The sequence below is a fragment of the Mytilus californianus genome, unplaced genomic scaffold (genome assembly GCF_021869535.1).
Source record: "Mytilus californianus isolate M0D057914Y unplaced genomic scaffold, xbMytCali1.0.p SCAF_5, whole genome shotgun sequence".
NCBI classification, from domain to species: domain Eukaryota; kingdom Metazoa; phylum Mollusca; class Bivalvia; order Mytilida; family Mytilidae; genus Mytilus; species Mytilus californianus.
This window is the reverse complement of record NW_026262701.1, coordinates 19228781-19250332: the sequence shown is the minus strand read 5'-3', so window position 1 is coordinate 19250332 and position 21552 is coordinate 19228781. Positions and strand designations below refer to the sequence as shown.

At 32.1% G+C, this 21552-nt stretch overlaps 1 protein-coding gene across 2 annotated transcripts in view; it reads right to left on the bottom strand.

Moving 5' to 3' along the window:
- The window catches only part of LOC127702095 (paraplegin-like), a 54120-nt gene that overhangs the window by 9469 nt on the left and 23099 nt on the right, over positions 1–21552 (bottom strand). The window contains exons 14-19 of one of the 2 annotated variants that reach the window (XM_052206110.1): positions 18055–18170; positions 15162–15245; positions 14580–14652; positions 9746–9903; positions 9185–9262; positions 994–1363 (exon numbers count right to left, since the gene is read on the bottom strand). In XM_052206110.1, the coding sequence (XP_052062070.1) occupies positions 1196–1363; positions 9185–9262; positions 9746–9903; positions 14580–14652; positions 15162–15245; positions 18055–18170 (677 nt within the window). In that variant the 3' untranslated portion in view covers positions 994–1195. Of the gene's footprint in view, positions 1–993; positions 1364–9184; positions 9263–9745; positions 9904–14579; positions 14653–15161; positions 15246–18054; positions 18171–21552 lie in introns of those variants that run through there. The other variant, XM_052206112.1, reaches the window with a different exon arrangement.

The following is a 21552-nucleotide window of genomic DNA, read 5'->3' as shown; positions in this document are numbered from 1 at the left end:
GACTGATCACTATAGGGCGGCCGCCATTCGGCGGGGCCCTAATTATTTAAAGAACATATGTAATTGTTTTGGGTTACAAATTATAAATAACTTCAAGTCTTAATTAAATCATAAGTTTCCATCTATTTATATCTTAAGACTTTCAAGAAAAATGATATTTTAATAGTACCAAGAGACCAATCTTTAACCCAGAAGCGTCGATATGAAATGTAAGTGCATCAGAAAGGCAATTAGTGTTTCAGGAGGATTAATTTCACAGGAAAAAATAAGCAGATGTCTGTAAAAATTAAAATAAATATACACATATAAAAATAATATTTACAAAATATTTATTTGTGGCAAAAAAAACCCACATATTAGCTTCTTAGACTAGATGCTCAGAGTAATTGTGTTCTCGCTATGACCAAAAATCATGAAATCTGGCAAATGTAGTTCCTTGAAGTGAATGTTAAATAAAATAAATCATGATCTTTGTCATTGGAGCCTGTGTGTCAAACAGTTTCATCCACCTCAAACTTCATATCAATGTAATTCAGCAATTATAGATTTATACATTTGTCAAACAAGAATGCATATCATTTGGTAACATTCTACATAGTTTAAAATAGTTTCCTCTCGTCCTCTTGTAAAATAGGTAGGATACACCTAAGTCAGGAGCCTGTAATTCAGTGGTTGTCATTTGTTTCTATATCATATATGTCTTTCGTTCATTATTTTGTACATAAATCAGGCCATTAGTTTTCTTGTTTAAATTGTTTTACACTTTTCATTTCGGGGCCTTTTACAGCTGACTATGCGGTATGGGTTTTGCTCATTGTTGAAGGCCATATGGTGACCTATAGTTGTTTCAAACTTCTATGTAATTTGGTCTCATGTTGAGACCACATCTACTTATTTTTATAGGATATGCCTATAATGTTTTGGTATACCTTACTAAGATTCCAAACTGAATATCAATTAAAGGTGATTCCACCAATAAAAGAGACCCATTAATCACATTGTGATATATTTATTTCAATAGGCAACAAAAAGTCTTCACTCAATTAAATGAATGATATTGAAGCAAGTTGCATGACAACTAAGTCACACTAATCCGTATTCCAAATTCATCCTCACACCAGAAGAAGATTGTATTACCATGACAACCATTTAACTCCTAATCTTTGTGTTTATGATTCATCTATGACATAAAGTTTTATTTTTCCGAAGAATCTTCCATTGGTTTATTATTGTCAATGTCAGTAGAAACAGCTAATGGATTAACAAGTTCTATTTTATTCTTCTCTCCATGTGGAGGAGGTCCTATAAGGTCTTTAATATTATCATATGTTATAACTTCATTCTTAAGTAGTTCTTCAGCCATCTGTAAAAAAAAAAAAAGAGAATCTTAAACACCTAGTTTCAATTATGTTTTTTTTTTAACTTTTTTCCCCTCTTAATAAGTGTTTTGAATTCAAAGTGAGTAATCTAGAGCTTGAAATTGTGTATAGACATTTGTCTAAAGTTGATTCGCATACTGTTGATTGGTCATTTTTTTACCAATTTTCATGGACTTCTTGGGTAAAGATGACCAATAAATTTAAATGTTCAATGAAGAACAAATTTTCTACAGGCTTGTGTGCAGATTTTGGCTAAACTACGAAATCAAATATCTACAAAATTACAATTTTTCAGCAATCCATGAAAATAAGTACCCTAAAAAATTAATGAATCCACCTTATGTTGACAATAAGATGTCATTTGTTGTTTTTATGTTTTATGTTCACAATGTCAATTACCACACATCTCTTTTTATTCAAATATTAAACAATACCATTACTGCAGCATTTTTTTAACCTTTTGACTCGTGTGAAATTATATATTTGGTCATTCAGTCAAAGCAGTGTTTTGATCTTTTGGTAGTTAAAGGAGAAGGTCCGGTAAGGGCTTATTTTGGCCTAAAATTTGAAATACATCTGATGAAAGATTTTTGACATTTTCTAAACACTTAAGTGTCTTCTTCAGTCGATTCAATTAGTTAATGTTTTGGATTTGAACTGATTTGGTCATTAAAGATGCCTAAATTCAAGCTTAAATATGAAATTGTATCAAATATGCCACAAAACGTCAGTTTTCACATGTTTTTTTTGTCTAAAATGGAAGTCGCCGCATTCGTGTTCAGTCTCAACCTTTATATATGTTATGTATCATCATCAAATACAACATATATTTAAAAAATTAAGAGAGAACACAAGTGTGGCCACTTCTATTTTAGACAAAAACCGTCTAAAATTAGCACAAATGCTAAGATAGTGATGATTTTATTATTTTTGCATGAATTAATGATGCTAGTACCTGGTGCATGTACAGTGTAATGTCAAAAACAGCCTATATTTATGTAACACAAGTATTTTTCTTTCCAATAGATAGCCAAAAGTTTACATTTTCAACAATTTTTTGAAATGCTATATTTTGGGGCCAAAAAGAGGTCTTACCGGGCCTACTCCTTTAAATTGAAAGCAAGAAGGCTCTGAAACTAAAATTATTAATGCACCTTGCTGTTCAAATATTATTGTTTAAAGTAACCATCATCATTAGCTCTAATTAAGTGAGAAAAAACTAGATGTGTTGGAGGAACACGAATGGCCCCACTCGCAAAAAGAACTTGAAGCCATTTTTAGGAGTTGAAATTTTCAAAGTCCAAAACCCATCATAGTAGACTCACTTACTTAAAATCAGCTCAATATATGAAGGCGTATAGAAAAAAGTCTGTGAAACTGTTATTTTCATTAATTTTCAAAGTCCATAATTTCAGCAAAAATCAGCGGAGCGGAACCAAACATAAACTCGATCTGTAACTCATTATAATACACTCCCATACTAAAATCAGCTCAATATGTGAAGATGTTTAGCAAAACAGTCTGTATAACTGTTCCTTGCGGAACAACGAAATGACGGAATGACAAAATAAAGGAATGATTGACAAGGGTAAAACTAAACAGGCATGACGTAAGTCGGCGGGGCCATAAAAATATGATTGATAAATATATTTATGTGCGGTTCGCGTATGATTTTTGAAGTATATAATTTATACTATTGTGTTTTCACAATAGTTGTAAACCGGTTTTGGCGGACAGTATATAAAGAAAGTTTGCACGAGATTTAATTATCAAGGTTTGGGCAGTGACCATTGTCGCAAGTTTCTTTTGTATTGAAGTCTAATTTCGTTATGTCTGATATCGAGCCTGATAAACTACCTGATATGGAAGGTGTAGAGCTGCCGTGTCAAGCTGATTCTGATGAAATTACAAATGCTGATTTGTTGTCGTTGATGAAAACCTATTTTACCAGAAAGTTGACGGGAATTGAGAGAAATTTTGCAGATACCACACATGATCTTGCACGAAAGGTACAGAAATCTGAGAGTTCCTTCAAGTTCAAGGGTAATAAAGTTCAGTTTGACTTAAATTCTGATATGTTAGATAATATTGATATTGCTGTAGACTGTATAGAGCACCGGAGATATGAGAAGGCCGTCAAAGTGCTGAAAGAATCTGGTAAATCTTTGAAGAAAAGGAATAAGCTAATTCGAATAGCAGATAAATCCGAAGGTGGTTGGAAAACTGTAGACGAGTATTTGTCTGATGACGTGGCTAGTGACTCAGAGGATGAGAAGCGCATTCGGGCGGCTGATGGCAGAGCAGTGAAGAAATTGAAAACCGTGAAGCAGGATAAGCGTCAAAACACAAAGAAAAGACCCGTGGAATCTGCTGGTGGTCCATCTAGTATTGCTCACAATGGAAATAATGGTGGTTTTTCACAGCAACAGCCCTTTCTTGTCGCGGGGGCCTCCGCCCCCATCACATCTCGTCGGAACAGAGCTAGGGACATCTGTTACAACTGTGGTCTGTATGGACATTGGGCTAAAGACTGTAAAAAAGGGGGAAATTCAGCAGCTTCCAGAGGAGCACCATACTGAGAGATCTCCAGATATTCTTAAGGTACAGAATGTAGACAATTTTGACTCTTTTTATGATTATGAATCTGGCACTTCTTGTATAAATGTTAAAAATAGACTGAAAAATTCATTAGATTTTTGGAAAAATATTAATGCTTCAAAGTTTATTTTAGATTTAATTGAGAATGGTTATAAAATACCTTTAATTAATGAACCAGAGAGCGTTTTGCTAAGAAATAATAAATCTGCTTTAGACCATAAAGATTTTGTAGAAAAGGCAGTTCAAGAATTAATTGATGCTAGTTTGATAAAAGAGGTATCGAAACAGACTGCATGTTGTTAACCCGTTAACTGTATCGATTAATTCATCAGGTAAAGGTCGTTTAATTTTAGACTTGAGACACGTAAACAAGCAAGTTGTTTATAGTAAAATTAAGTTTGAGGACTGGAAAACTGCCAGTCAGTTTTTGACAAGCGATTGTTTTGGTTTTGCCTTTGATTTAAAATCAGGTTATCATCACATAAACATTTTCCCTAATCATCAGAAGTATTTGGGGTTTTCTTGGAAGTTTGGTGAAACGGTAAAATATTTTGTTTTTACAGTTTTGCCGTTTGGCCTCTGTTCAGCGGGATACGTATTCACTAAAGTTGTAAGACCTTTAATTGCTCACTGGCGCAAAGATGGTATCAAAATTACAGTGTATTTAGATGATGGCTTATGTTTAGCGGAGACTGAAAAATCAGTGAGGGTCAAACACGATTTGATATTGTCAGGTTTTGTTCCAAACAAGGACAAGTGTATATGGACACCTGTTCAAACTTTAGTTTGGCTTGGTTTCACTTGGAATTTGAAAAGTTCTTTGATGGAGTTGCCGTTAATTAAAATAGATAATTTTATCCATTTGATTGATGTAATTCTGTCTAAAGCTTTTAAAGTTAAAATTAGGTTATTAGCTAAATTATGTGGAAAAATTATTTCCTTTTCACCAGCTATTGGAAATGTTACTCAAATTATGACAAGGTGTACTTTTTCTGTTATAAATTTAAAACAAGACTGGGATCAGTACGTTGATTTGAGACACCATTCAGATAGTATTCAAGAAATTTTGTTTTGGAAACAAAATATTCACTGTTTGAAGCCATTACCTTTATTACGGAATAATTCTGAATTTAATGTTTTCACTGATGCTAGTGATATAGGTGCAGGAGGTTATTTACAAGGTACTGATTATATTGCACACAGACAGTGGTCTGTGACAGAGGCAACAAAAAGCTCCACTTGGAGAGAGGTGAAAGCCATTGAATTATCTTTAGATAGTTTTGCGAAAGTATTAGAACACAGTTCAGTTACTTTTTTCACAGATAATCAAAATGCTGTTAGTATTATTAAGAAAGGAAGCAAATTACCACACTTGCAAGGTTTAGCTTTATCAATTTTTAATACTTGTGTGTCGCGTAATATTTCATTATATGCACAGTGGATTCCTAGAGAGGAAAACGAAAAGGCTGATGCTTTGAGTAGAATTATTGACATTGATGATTGGGGCATATCTTTTGAATTTTTTGATTTTTTGAATAGCATCTGGGGACCATTCACTGTTGACAGGTTTGCTAACATGCATAATACTAAGCTGACTAGGTTTAATTCGAAATATTGGAATCCTACAACATCAGCGATAGATGCATTCACTTGCAACTGGCATGGCGAGAACAACTGGTTAGTTCCGCCAATTAGTCTAGTTAGTAACTGTATTAACCATTTAGTCTCTTGTGGAGCAGAGGGTACACTTGTTGTTCCTAAATGGCAGTCTGCTGCATTTTGGCCTTTGATTTTTAAACAGAACTTGGAATACGCTTGTTATGTTGTTGATGTTTTAGAATTTCATGAAGTGGAAAGAATTTTTGTTGCTGGTAACAATTTAAACTCTTTGTTTGCTAATGGTAAATTTCACGGGAAAATATTAGCTGTACATTTAAATGCTTCGGTTGTGTAATACGTATATTTATTTTACAGATTTATATTACCACTGGGTATTGCGTTTTGCTACGGTGTTACTGTGTACACACATTGGACTGCCTTTTTTGGTCACTGGACCCTCATCTTATTGGTCGCTGGACTATTGTTATAGATTGTATTATTATTTGACCAAGTCACTGGACTAGTATGGATATAGTTTCAAGGTACTGTATTTTATATTTATAACTTTATTCTACCGATTGTATATATATTTTGCAGACAATATTTTCTGTTGGATTTTGGTCACAGAACGAACAGATTAAACACCCTGAACTTAGATCATTGTTTAATAGTTTATCTTCAACCATTCTTGATGCTCGTGCAAAATCTACAGTAGAAAAATATGCTGGATATTTTAAAAGATTCGTTAAATGGGCTGAAAAATACTCTGAAATTAAATGTGTTTTACCCTGTCAAGAATTATATGTAGGTCTATATTTACAAAATTTAATGCAATCAGCTAATCATTATAGCGTTATAGAATCCGCTTTTTATGGAATTAAATGGGCACATAATCTTGCTGGGGTAGCTAATCCATGTGATTCTGAAATAGTTAGATTGATCGTAGAAGCATCAAGAAGAAAATTGAACAGACCTATAGAGAAAAAGAGTCCAGTTACTTCTGATATTATGATCAAATTATTTTCAAAGTACAATTCAGTTGGTCGTTCTCTTAAAGATTTACGGCTATTAACAATGTGTGCACTATCTTATACCGGATTTTTAAGGTATCAAGAACTTTGTAGTATAAAAGCAAAGCACATTTCATTTTGTAATCAATATATAGACATTTTTATTGAGAAGAGTAAAACAGACTGTTACAGGAAAGGCAGACATGTATTGATATCAAAGCTTGACACTCCACAATGTCCATGTACAATATTAGACTGCTATTTAAGAGAAGCAAATATTGATTTTTCTTCAGATATGTATATATTTAGACCTTTGTCATTTTTGAAGAAAACACAGAATTTTGTTCTTAGGAAGAAAAACTATAGTTTGTCGTATTACAGAGCGAGAGAATTGATTAAATGTGCATTATCAGAGATTGGTTGTAACTCTAAAGATTTTGGTCTGCATAGTTTTAGATCGGGTGGTGCCACAGCTGCCGCTCAAAACAATATTTCAGATAGGTTATTTAAAATACACGGTCGGTGGAAATCCGATCAAGCTAAAGACGGCTATGTATTAGAAAGTTTACAGAAGCGTTTGTCAGTATCTCAAAATCTTGGTATATGATATGTACTTAACGTCAAGTTTGCTTTCTTTGTGCGTCGAGATGGTCATTGCGCCTAACAGTACCTAAATATGTATTTAGTTTTCTATTATGCCTTTATCGTATAAAGGTACATATCTGAATGTGCTCAGATATGTATGCTATACAAAAATCTAGAGAGATTTAGCACATAAATACTTTATGTTCGTTTGAACACAGTGAATTTAGAACATAAATATATTTATGTGCGGTTCGCGTATGATTTTTGAAGTATGTAATTTATTCTTTTGTGTTTTCACAATAGTTGTAAACCGGTTTTGGCGGTCAGTATATAAAGAAACTTTGCACGAGATTTAATTATCGAGGTTTGGGCAGTGACCATTGTCGCAAGTTTCTTTTGTATTGAAGTCTAATTTTCATTAAGAATTCTGTTTTTTTTTTAATGTATTGAAGTTGTATGTAAAGAATTAATATGTTTTGTATATATTTTGTAGATGTTTGATTGCTGTCTTTTACCGGTATTGTTGATCAAATTGAGATTTTGTGATGTTTATAAAGGACTTTTTTCGTAGATGTGCATGGTTTCCTTATTCAAAACATAAACTGTTATTTATATTTGATAAAAAAATGTGATCTCTGGATCTTATTAAAATTGAGATGGTCATTGCGCCTAACAGTACCTAAATATGTATTTAGTTTTCTATTATGCCTTTATCGTATAAAGGTACATATCTGAATGTGCTCAGATATGTATGCTATACAAAAATCTAGAGAGATTTAGCACATAAATACTTTATGTTCGTTTGAACACAGTGAATTTAGAACATAAAGAATAAATTATCCATTGAGATCATCTTTCAACTATAGGCAACAGATTTCTCCAAAATAGTTAAAATTCATATGCAAGTTCAACTTACAATTGAGCACACGAAAATAATTTGAGAGATCACATGGTCTGCCCTTTTAAAGAGCTGTTAAAATGCAGAATCTAGAACTCTTCAATTAATTCTTTTTGAGAGCTATCCTATATGTTTTTTCCTGACAAGTCTCAAAGAACCTCACTAAGACTGAATATTGTTCTTTAAATAGTTTAAATACTTTTAGTGCAGAAATTATTTTAAATATCTATTAATGTGACAGTTTAACAGTAGACAATAAAGAGCTGCGCCATGAGTGCATGGTCACCTGTCGCTTTTTCCAAAAAAAAAGTTCCATTACTCCTCAATGTTAAATCAGAAATTTATAAAAAAAAAAAGGGAGGTTATTTAAATAGATATAAAACAGTCACCAAAGTTTCATGAAAACTTCTCAAAGCACTTTTTGAGTTAATGTATGAAAACTGGAAAATCCCCCTTTTTTATGAAGAAAAATCTCATAACTCAAGAACGTAAAAGTCTAAAATTTATAAAAATCAAAAGGGAGCTTACGTCAATAGATATAAACAATTCACCAAAGTCTCACAAAAACTGCTTGAAGCATTTTTTAGTTATTGTCCGAAAACTGGAAAATACCTCTTTTTTAGTGAATAAAACCCCAATAACTCGGAAATGTAAAATCGAAAATTTATAAATATCAAAAGGGAGCTCATGTCAATAGATATTAACAATTCACCAAAGTTTCATGCCAATTGGTTAAAGTATTTTTGAGTTAATGTTCACATGTTGACGACGGACGGACAACCAGTAAACCGGCCTATAAAAATGTGAGATTAACAATAAATGAAATTTCTGAAACTGCTGCCTAAAATAATGCTGATGAAATTGAAAATGCAGGTTCCAAATAATGTGAAACACAACCACTGGCATTGTTTTGCATGAAGATAAACATTGTAAGAATTTCAGATGAAATACTGATATCCTCTGTTGACCTTTTTGGGAGAAATCTTTCTGTACCGCCTTCTTTCCCATACCACAACAATGCCAAAATTGATGTAAAACTATTAAAGTGTTTTTACTTGCTAAGTATACAAACATCATTACAAGTAAGTAAGTAAGTGTTAATGTCTTGTACTTACCAAATGTAATTTGTCTTTATTTTCTATCAGTATCTGTTCTGTACATTTATATGCTCTGGCAATCAGACCTCGTGCTTCCTGAAATCATAGTGAATTATATAGACAGGAACTTAAGATTTGGGCACTTTAAATCAACACTTTATAACCTATCAACAAGACAAGGGAAGCAAATCACAAAAGCAAACAATGACAAATAATGACTGAAATTGGCTTATAAAGAACAAATAAAACTCAAAATGGTATCTATTCTTTTATTTGTTTTATAAAGAATTATGAACAGTTAAGACATCCAGTTTACAGTTAATTTGACTTCAGATTTTCATTCTCATATGTTTTCACATCTGCAATGAAATACGAATGTCTACATCAGCCATTTTCTTCAACCTGTACCCTTTGAATTTTTTACCCTTGCACTTGATCTTGCCTATCAATTGGTACCTTTCAGGATCCATTATTTTACTGCCAACTTTCTGACTGACTTGTGAGTAACAATGGTAGTACCTAAGTAGCACTGTCAGTGGCCAAAAGTCAGTGGCCAAAGTCACATTAAATAGTACAAACCTCATCAATAATGGCAGCTAATTTTTTACTGTATGGTTTGGTTCCAAATCCTCCATCCTCATCTGGGAAAGATAAGAGACCTACTCTTTCATTCATACCAAAAGATTTAATCTGTAGGTAAGCTATCTTAGATATCTTCTTTAAGTCATCCTCTGCGCCTGAAATGTATAATAGATTCATTAAACTCAGTCAATGTTATATATATATGGCGTTTTATGAAAAATACACATATAGCTTCAATACTTTTCTGAGCAGTTTAAGTTTCCGTGTATTAAAAAGGTCCAGCTATGAAAGAGTATATGTCCATTGACATGCAATCTTTATTCTCCTATTGGGAGACAGATTTATAAACGTTTTTCAAACTTAACTTCTGAATCCAATATTTGACTGCTATGTAAAATTGTACTGTGAAATTGTTATAATAATGAATACCGTTTAAACAAACAAAAAAACAAATAAAAAATCTTTACGTTAAAGGTCTCTTTTAAAGAAAAACTGTTGTTTTTATATAGGCTAAAAAAATTGTTTATTAGTTTATAGTACAGCATTATAAAACAAACTAAAGGAATGTGATGGGAGCCATTTCAGAGGGTCCTTAGTCCAAAAAATGGTCAAAGCCCCATAACTCAGGTGGACAGACGGACGGACAAGTGGACTACTATAGGCCTGCTGCTGACTATCTATGGGACTTATAATGAACTTCTTTGGCCAATTCAAAACTAGAATTGTGAGTGAACTCACAAAAGGATCCCCTCCAATACTATTAGTATACAGTCAACTCCACTTAATTTCATACAGGTTAATTGAATATTTCCATTAATTGCATAATTTTCTCCTGCACAAAACCATTTCCTATTCATCTAATGTTTAAAAAACCCAGGTATCTGCATAGCCTAACAAGTGGCCTTTTAGTTAATTTCATAGAAAATAATTGTCAGTTAGATATGCTTAGATAAAACTGATGAGTTTCCTTAACCAGAAACGGCAATTTGGTAAGTATATTTTTCTTGAATGCATTATTATTTTTGTTATTTTATATCCATTTTGTGTGTTGTTTGAAAAAAGTTTATAAAACAGTTTATTTCGTGTTTATATGATGCGATATTGATTTATTTCCCTCAATGTGTACAGGTAAATTTGTTTCCCTTGTTCTATTTTAAGCCTCGAGGTAATTAAAAGGTCAAACAGGTAATGGTTGTACAAACATTACCATTCTCTCTCAAAAGGTGTTAATTATGGTTTTGATTTTAAATATTGTCTAAAGATTATATTCAGAGTAAATTTTAAGAACAATGACTCTTATTAAATTTCAAAGACCATTTGATGTGTGCACACTCGTAATTCAGCTTGGGTTGAATTTATGTTTATGGCATTAAGGTAAGGTTTGCGTACACAGGGAGATAACTCAAATTCAAATAATTGAAAAAGGAGGGACCCGCCATTTTGAATTGCTTTGATAAACCAATGTTCGATAACTACAATATTATCGAAAATAAAACAACACCTACCTCAAAATTGCGATTTTTGATGTAATTTTATCAAAATTTGAATCGTACAAGTAACGTTATGATCTTCAGTTTGTTAGTTTTCATTTATATGACGTCACGTTTAGCCATAACGTCTTTGTGCAAAAACCATTCATGAAGTTTCGCGGAATTTTATCTTATTTCATAAATGTGCATTTTTATGTCCCCGCCGTAGCAAAGAGGGCATTGAATTTTATCCTTGTCTATTTGTACGTCCATCCGAATATACGAATCATAGTGTACGTCCGTTTTTACAAAATTGGTTTCCATTCTCTAACTTTAGTTTGCCTCAACCAACTGATATAAAACTTATGCACAATGTTTTTTACCACAAAAACACAGAATAAATATAAATTTTGATGTCGTCACTTTTTACAGTTCTAGATTTATGAGGGGTCAGACAGGGTATACCATTCTCCTTTCTTCCGTCCCCTCTCTCTTGTCTCCCGCCGTAAAACCTAAAAAAAACCTAATGTATGGGAAGCTCATTTCAATAGAAATCGATCTAATATCTTGTGTTTTTAAATTTATGGCTTGTCCCCGTCTTGTCCTTTCACAAGATAGACATGTTGTTTATTCTGCTTCAAGAAGTTGAACCCCGATAACTTTTTCATTGACTGTTAAGGTGTCTCTTTCATTGAATTTGTAATTCTGATGCACGCCGTTTCCAATTTTTTATAAAGTATAAATACAAATTATAGAAACGCAGGATTGAGTGAAAAACAGCACATTTTTGTGACACTTTTAGTCAATTTCGTTTAAAATGATTGGAATTTACATAATGCGTCAGGTGTTTTACTTGTTTTCTATGAGGATGCATATATACATTCCCAGAAATTATTATTGCATATTTTTTACGAATGACAGAATGTTGAACTTGGTCTTTTCAAATGTATAATTTGCAAGGTTTGTCTGCAAATACGCACACAACCCACACGTTTTAATACATCATGCGAAATAAATGTTATTTTATCAATCACTTTTACAACTGACGGAATGTTTCTAATAGTAATTTTTTGTATGGATGCATTAAAAATGTGTGTTTCAGACACAACTATTGTATTGTGTCGACCTGAACATGCCTGAAGTATTTGCCACCGGACATTTTACAACCTCTTATCAAACAAACTTCTATGCATATCAGTCAACTTTGAATCAATGTATCTAAAAACAAGGATGGCATGTGTCTCTACACGGACTCACTATAAATCCGGGAAATTGTTAGTTTTTAGTCTTTCTCCATATATAAGAGATCACAATGAAGTAGCGACGACGCTCGAAGTATTTGTATGAGGTCGTTTTCTGAATTTTTCGTTTCTGTTCTCTACCTTTAGTTTGCTTTAACCAAATGTTATAAAATTTAAACGTAATGCTTTATAATTTTTATGTTTATGCAAGAGGGGGCATCATCAGTGTCCCATGGACACATTCCCCATTTATTCCAAGCTATAACGTATTTTTTCTTTTTGTAATGCACTAGAATCGGAATTACATTACTGTGGATGAAGGGTAGCCACAATCAATTTTGATTTGACGGTCGCAAATTTCCCTTTTACTGTCTCCCCTACGCATCGACAGTAAAACTGCATTTGCGAACATCAAATTGCCAATTGGCGGTGGGGACTCCTCAACTACAGTGCCGTTACTCCTGTGAACTTCATTGAACTGATTTTAATTTTTAATTTATTGAAGGTATGTGTAAGATTTTCATATTACAGGTCTACATAACTACATTTCTTATTTTAAATATGAGCAATACATATACGGCTGGTCATTTGTATTCCCAGGCCATCGTCTGTTTCGTCTTTCATCGTGTATAGGAACATGTAGTTTGTTTGTTTGGTCAAAGACCCCAAATCTGAACATCATGTGTAACAATTGGACAAATCATACCAGTAATTTATCTTCCCCCTGCTTAGTCATAAATAGTTCATCATATTTGAATAATATTTGTTAATGTCTAAAACTTTGTGTGATTTAAATGAATGGAATAAACACGGCTGCTGTGAATGACTTTACTAGTCAACACTGATGTCTTTTCATCTAATTGCTGCATACAAACAATTTACCCACCATGGGACAATAAAGCAATTTTCATTACTTTAAATGGCAATTTGAATGCTTTCCTAATTCATTAATCTTTTGATGTTATCCCTAAGTTAATCACTGTTTTCTCTCATTGATTATGGTCAATCCCAAAGTGTTACAAGACAAAATGATTCTTTGTAAAAAGATGCTATTAAAGATGACTTTCTTATTTGCAGATCAACAAAAAAAATATTTTTGTGTTTTACAGAAATGACAAGATGAACACATAACGCCCATTTCCGTAAAAACGAGTTCGGGGACATATCAATTTCATTAGCTCATTATAATGCAAATAGTAAAATCTTTAGGTTCACAGTTTTTTACAAAAACGGTGGACCTGCAAAAGGGATATTTTTGGCTATTTGTTGCCATGGCAACAGGGTTTTTTTAACCAACAAATTAAAAAATCTTGTTTTTAGGAAATTTTTTATTATTTTTTTAATTAGAATTTATTATTAGTGATTGGACTACAATTATTTATACATGTTTTATTCAGTTTTATTTGGTTATAGTCACTCCCATACATTATTATTTCAGAAGAATTCAAATACAATTTTCCCTAAAAATCGTCAAAAATCGGAATTGTGAGCTTTTCACCTGAAAAAATGGGACGGGCGATGTTCGATTTTTTTTCATTAAATGATTGGGTACTCCTCCCTGAACAAAATGATGTATCATATTGGTATAATATCACTAAGAAAAGAGTCCAGGTTTCATGCAAACCTTACCTTAATATATGGCTGATGATTTTTATACGTCAAACATTTATTTTTTGTAATTGTTGAAAGTGTATTGACTCCTAATTCTTATATTTTCTCATGTTCAACACTCGCATCAAGCAAATAACCTGTAACCCTTTACTATTTTGCATATAGCGAAACTATTCTGAATGTATAAATGAGTTTCAACGAGTATTTGAAATTTATAGTATCATATAATGAAACTACTTTTATATCTAAATATTCATTTTTGATTTTTCATAATTAGCAAATATTTTTAATTTGAAAAGGATTAAAGTGTCTCATATGTCTATAAAGACAGGGATATAATATTATTTTAAAGAATTTTATATTATGTATAATAATGTATATTATATTACGACACTATAATTAACTATTTACTTACTTACTTTTATAAAATATGATATCTAATTATTGTTTACAATTTACATAAAATCTGTGAACTGAATGTATCAAAATGATTCTACATATAACATATACCTGTAGTTACTTTGTTAAATATCAAAGATTCCGCCACCCTTCCTCCTAAACCCACACATATCTGTTCAAACAACTGAAATAGAAGTCATCCTTCATCAAAATAGCTTAATGAAATTTTATCAGTTATATATATTAAATTGTTATCTTCTATGGATATACCATTAATTTAGTTCTAATCATAGTAAGGATTTAATCAGTGGTTCTCTTTTGTTATCTCTCAATATGACATATTTTTAGACACCTGTCTATTGTTGAAGATTGTAACTGTAAGTTGACATTCAGGTGTCTTTTAGTTTTTAGTGTCTTTAGGTTGCTGTCTTAATGATAAACTGTCAACCAAATAATTTTCCTTAGCCATAAGTTTATTTATTATATCTTAATTAAACCAAAAAATTAACCATCGAAACATAAATCTTCTCTTGTAAGAATACAATAAGTAAGAAAATTAAAACTGACTGAAATGGTCTAAACGCAATAAAAATTATCTGTGAAAGCAAGTTGGTTTACAGTATATATATCTTACATCTCCTTTGATTCATATTATAGAATGACATAGTAATAAATGTAATATATCTTACATACCATTTCTTTAGATATGAGTTTTCTGTCCTGTGGTGAATATCTAGCAAAGCCAAGTACATTACTTGTCCTTGGAATAATCGAAATCTGAAACACATAAAATATGACAACAATAATGTGTTATTACTATTTATCACTTCTCTGTTAAGGGCTATTCCATTTAAATGTATGTGGGAGGGAAGGAAGTGAAGTTTTATTATTGAATGTGGGTCATGGGTCTTTTTTCAGTATGGTTGTATTACCATTATGCAAAATTATCTAAAAAATGGTTCTTCGTTGTAGGGATATTTTGAAAGTCCCTTCCTACCCTCCCACATACATTTTAATGGAATAGCCAAAAACACTCTAGGACAATAAAAGGGATGATACAGCAAATAACAGAATATGTTTTCTATGGTATGGTATGTATTGTCTTCTTAATTTAATCACCATTTCCATTATTATTTTTATTCTCCTATTACAATACAGACTTGTAAGTCTATTTATGTAGCTTGCAATATGAGTGAATTACATCTGACCCCTTCCTTAATGTTTGAAATGAAAGAATGCAAAATGTATGATGGAAAAATCTCAGGTAAGAATTTTCTTTCTGAGGTTACCAATTTTTTTTTAACTTGATAACAAGCTTAAGACTACTGATTTTTTTTAACCTGATAACAAGACTATTGAATTTTTTTAACCTGATAACAAGACTATTGATTCTTTTTAACTTGATAACAAGACTATTGATTTTTTTATCTTGATAACAAGACACAATAAAATGCTTCACTGAGCGCAGCTGGATATGACCGCAGAGGTCCAACCCTGAACAGTTGGGGCAAAAATAGACACAATATTCGCGCTTGATACAGGTCTGAATTTGGATTGTAAATAAATATTTGACACATAATAGGTTTCTGACACCGAATAACTGTAGTCAAAGAATTTAGAATTGGTTATATGATTTGAATTTATATTCAATTTTTTGCTTTTGTGCAATACACTATGCTGTTGCTAAATTGAACCCCCCCCCAAAAAAAAAAAAATTACCCCCCTTTTTTTTTGCTTTTGTGAAATACACTATGCTGTTACGTATTGACCCCCCCCACCCCCCCCAAAAAAAAAAAAAAAAAAATTTTAACCCCCCCTCCCTTTTTTTTGCAAAAAGAAATAATATTTGAAGAAATTTTCTTTTTAATTACTGAAATCTGAAATGAAAAAAATAAAAAATTGCCCCACAATTTCTTTTTTACCCCCCTCCCCCCTAAATTTTTTTTTTCACCTCCCCCCTTTTCCAAAAAAAATTCTTTCCCTCAAGATATGGTCATAATCTCAATTCAAATTTCCAATGGAGTTTGCAACCATAATTACCAATTTAAATACATCATAAAAAAAAATCCCCCCCCCCCAAATTTTTAGACCCCTTTATGATTCATCACCCCGAAAACTCAATCCACGCCTTCCCTTTGTGGTATGGTACCTTGCAGTACAATTTCAAAGAGATCCATACACTTGAACACAAGTTATTGTCTGGAAACTAGAAAAATGCTTGTAAATTTTTGGCCCCAAATTCCTTAACTTTAAGGGCAATTACCCCCACACTCAAACCCAGTTTTCCCTTTGTGATATGGAACCTTGTAGTACAATTTCATAGAGATCCATACACTTACACACAAGTTATTGTCCTGAAACTAGAAAAATGCTTGTTTTTTGCCCCTTTTTGGTCCCTAATTCCTAAAATTTTGAGGCAATTACCCCCAAAATCCATCCCAGCCTTCCCTTTGTGGTATGGTACCTTGCAGTACAATTTCAGAGAGATCCATACACTTGAACACAAGTTATTGTCTGGAAGTTACAAAAATGCTTATTTTTGGCCCCTTTTAGGCCCCTTATTCCTAAACGTTTTGGGCAATTACCCCCACACTCAATTCCAGCTTTCCCTTTGTGATATGAAACCTTGTAGTACAATTTTAGAAAGATCCATACACTTCCACACAAGTTATTGTCATGAAACTAGAAAAATGCTTGTTTTTTTCCCCTTTTTTGGCCCCTAATTCCTAAAATTTCAAGGCAATTACCCCCAAAATCAATCCCAGCATTCCCTTTGTGATATGGAACCTTGTTGTACAATGTCAGAGAGATCCCTACACTAACACACAAGTTATTGTCTGGAAGTTACAAAAATGCTTATTTTTTGCCCCTTTTTGGCCCCTAATTCCTTAACTGTTGGTACCATAACCCCAAAAATCAATCCCAACCTTCCTTTTGTGGTATTGAACCTTATGGTAAAATTTCATAGAGATCCATTTACTTAAACTAAAGTTATTCGGACGAAGACAACGACGACTAGGCCAAACGTCATACCAATATACGACCGCAAAAAAATAAAAATATTAATTATTTTTTTAACTAGATAACAAGAATATTGAATTTCAACTTGATAACAAGACTATTAAATTTTTTAAATCTTGATAACAAGAAATTGAATATTTTTTAAACTTGATAACAAGATTATTGAATTTTTTTAACTTGATAACAAGACTATTGTTTTTTTTCAAAATGATATTAAGACTATTGTGAAAGAAAAAAATTCTTAACATATGTGTTTCATACATCTAAAAGTAATGGGTAAAACAATAAAAATTTAGTCATTGAAGGCAGTAAATTTCTCTTTAAACTTGAGAAGTCAGAAATGGATGTAGGATAAATGATAAGAACAAGAATATCAAACTGATGTGACATGAAATCCTGAACAGGTCAGCCAAAAAACGTTTCCTCTGCTGATACCTATATTTAGCCCAATATGAAAAGTTGAATACGTAAACGGTACATGTAATATCAAACTTATACAGCATTTGTATTTTACATTTTGAACCTTAGCATAAATGGCACGAAGAAATGTTGCCATGGCACTCACCTTTAGTACAGCATCTGTATGTTCCAACATCCAACCTACTAAAGCATGACCAGACTCATGGTATGCTGTAATTTTCTTCTCCGCTGGGCTCAATACTGATGATTTTTTTGCTACACCTATAGGATAAAAGACACAAAAGTTTAAAATAAATCTGTATACAAATGTCAATTCATGTATACATCATATTATGGGGTTCAAGTAACATTAAAATAAATAGGTCTATGTTTACCATCTATATTTGAGATATTTTGCTCACAATGAAATCAACATTGGAACGCTCTTTAAAAAAGCTTTTTCTGAAGAATCTGTTCATTATAAAAAAAAAAATTTCTCAATTATTTTCACTTATTCAATCCTTGATCATCAACTATTTTCTTCAAATCTCAACCTCTGTTGTGGGTTTTGGCTATTAAGGAATCCTACCAAGAAGTTTCACAGGTCATGCATAGCATACCTCCACTCGTAATTCAAAGTATCAGAAAACAGGAAATAGGTATCTGACATATCTGAAAATTGCTCAGACAACAACTCATCAATCACCAAACTGCTGACTAAATATTAAGTAATTCTGTTCAGTACTTTTAGAGAAAAGGGTTACAAAATTTTTTAAGTATATCAAACATATAAAAAATTCAAAGTATCGGCATTCAGGAAGAAGGTGTCTGACAGATCTGAAAAGTGCTCACATGTTACAACTCATCACTATATAACTACTGATCAAGTAATATTATTTCGCAGGTACTACAAAACAAGATGATTACCTATTATGAAATCATCTTGTTTTGTACTACCTGATCATGAGAAATAATGTGTGGCCGAAATAATTGTTGAACAAACTGACAGACAGATGGACATAGTGAATGGAATATATCCTCACTCCTAGAGCAGGGGTATTATAAAATATAAATAAGTGGAGAATGTGTCCCCATGGACACAGATGATGCCCCCACTTGCATACAACATTATAAAGGGACATAACTTAAGAACAATAAAAGTGACGCTACCCAAATTTGTACTTGATCTGAGTTTTGTGGCAATAAGTATTGTGTAAAGGTTTCATAATGTTTATTTGGGGCAAACTGAAGTAACAGAACGAAAACTAAAAATTTTGTAATTTTTCGATTTATAAAGTGGTATAACTCGATAATGATTAAATTGACCCCACCAAAATTCAACTTGATCTGTGTTTTGTGGTAAAAAGCATTGTGTATAAGTTTCATAACATTTGGTTGAGGCAACTTAAGTTAGAGAACGGAAACTAAAAATTTTGCATTTTTTTCCATTTATAAAGGGGCATAACTCAAGAATAGTTAAAGAGACCCCACCAAAATTCAAACTTGATCTTTATTTTGTGGTAATAAGCATTGTGTATAAGTTTCATAACATTTGGTTGAGGCAAACTTAAGTTGGAGAACAGAAACTAAAAAATTTTGTAATTTTTCCCTTGATAAAGGGGCATAACTCTAGAACGGTTAAAGTTATACCACTAAAATTCAAACTTGATCTGTGTTTAGTGGTAATAAGCATTGTGTATAAGTTTCATAACATTTAGTTGAGGCAAACTTAAGTTAGAGAAAGGAAACTAAATTTTTTTATAATTTTTCCATTTATAAAGGGGCATAACTCTAGAACAGTTAGAGTGACGCTACCAAAATTCAAACTTGATCTGTTTTTTGTGGTAATAAGCATTGTGTATAAGTTTCATTACATTTGGTTGAGGCAAACTCAAGTTAGAGAACGGAAACCAATTTTGGGACGTATGAACAGACGGACAAGGGTAAAACATAATGCCCCCTCCGCTATGGCAGGGGCATAAAAATTGTGAATGTAACAGTAATACATGACAAATCTAACTAATATATAGATATAAGAAGATGTGGTATGAGTACCAATGAGACAACTCTCCATCCAAGTAAAAATTTATAAAAGTAAACCATTATAGGTCACAGTACGGTCTTCAACACGGAGCCTTGGCTCACACCGAACAGTAAGCTATAAAGGGCCCCAAAAAATTACTAGTGTAAAACCATTCAAACGGGAAAACCAACGGTCTAATCTATATAAAAAACGAGAAACAAGAAACACTTATGAACCACATCAACAAACGACAACTACTGAACATCAGATTCCTGACTTAGGACAGGTGCAAACAAATGCGGCGGGTTTAAACGTTTTAATGGTACCAAACCTTCACCCTTTTTCTGAAACAATAGTGTAACATCACAACATAGAAAGACACACTATAAAATATCAACTGAAATAGCTTAACTCAATCAAAGGACATATAAACACCATTGAACATACACTGAACAAATAAATTTGACCTATGACACAATGTAAATACAAAATAAATAAACTAAGGGAAGAATAACAAAAAGTAACATGTTATATCGGTAAGAAATGTTAAACAATTAAAGAAAAACAATATGCTCGAACAAAAATACCATCCATTTGCAATAACTTTAAACACAGGTAAATGAAAATAATTTTGTTGTTAGGTATACCTGTACAGTACCAATAGAGAAAGGAAATATTTTTACAAAATAAATAATTTTGAATACAAAATAAATGAACTAAGGGAAGAATAATAAAAGTAACATGTTATATCGGTAAGAAATGTTAAACAATTAAAGAAAAACAATATGCTCGAACAAAAATACCATCCATTTGCAATATATTTAAACACAGGTAAATGAAAATAATTTTGTTGTCAGGTATACGTGTACAGTACCAATAGAGAAAGGAAATATCATTACAAAATAAATAATTTTGATGTTCATAGTACGAAGTGAAAATTTATAGTTATACCAAACACTTATAAAAGCTGGTATATAGACCAGATATAACCCTGAATAACATTAAATAACAAAAAAGCAATACAGTTAGTATCAACAGGTCAAATAAACAAGAAAGTACGATTTGAGAGTACTCGCAGTTACTGACAGCTAGTTAAAAGCCAAAACAATTAATAATAAAAAATCATGCATCAGAGACTAAATTCAACTAAAACACATCCCAGGGATTTAGTATTTTAACGTCATGGACAGTCAAAGAAGACATGACTAGTGCAATGCCAAAAATAAATGTATCGACAGACAGTAGGATAGTTAGTTTAACCTCTTGATAGATCTGAATGAAAGTGGGTGTGTCTTTATACATCCCACTTGAAAAAAAAACAAATTTAGTTATGTTTTAATTTGCTGATGACAAAATCAATATTAGTGCCAATGTAAACTATATTCAAAGATCTAATTACAACATTGGTAAGATAACCTTTACTAATAAGCCTGTTTATAGGTTCGATGAGTTTACACGGATCACATAGTGATTTCCGCGCTTTAAGTACAATATTACCGTAAAATTTAGAATGTGAAATACCGTTTTTAATCAGTTTTCTACAAGTACAGCCAAATTTACTAATCAAATCTTTGTATCTATGAAAGAACTTAGCAAAAGTTTTACGTAATTTATGGTAACGAAATCCTTGATTTAATAATT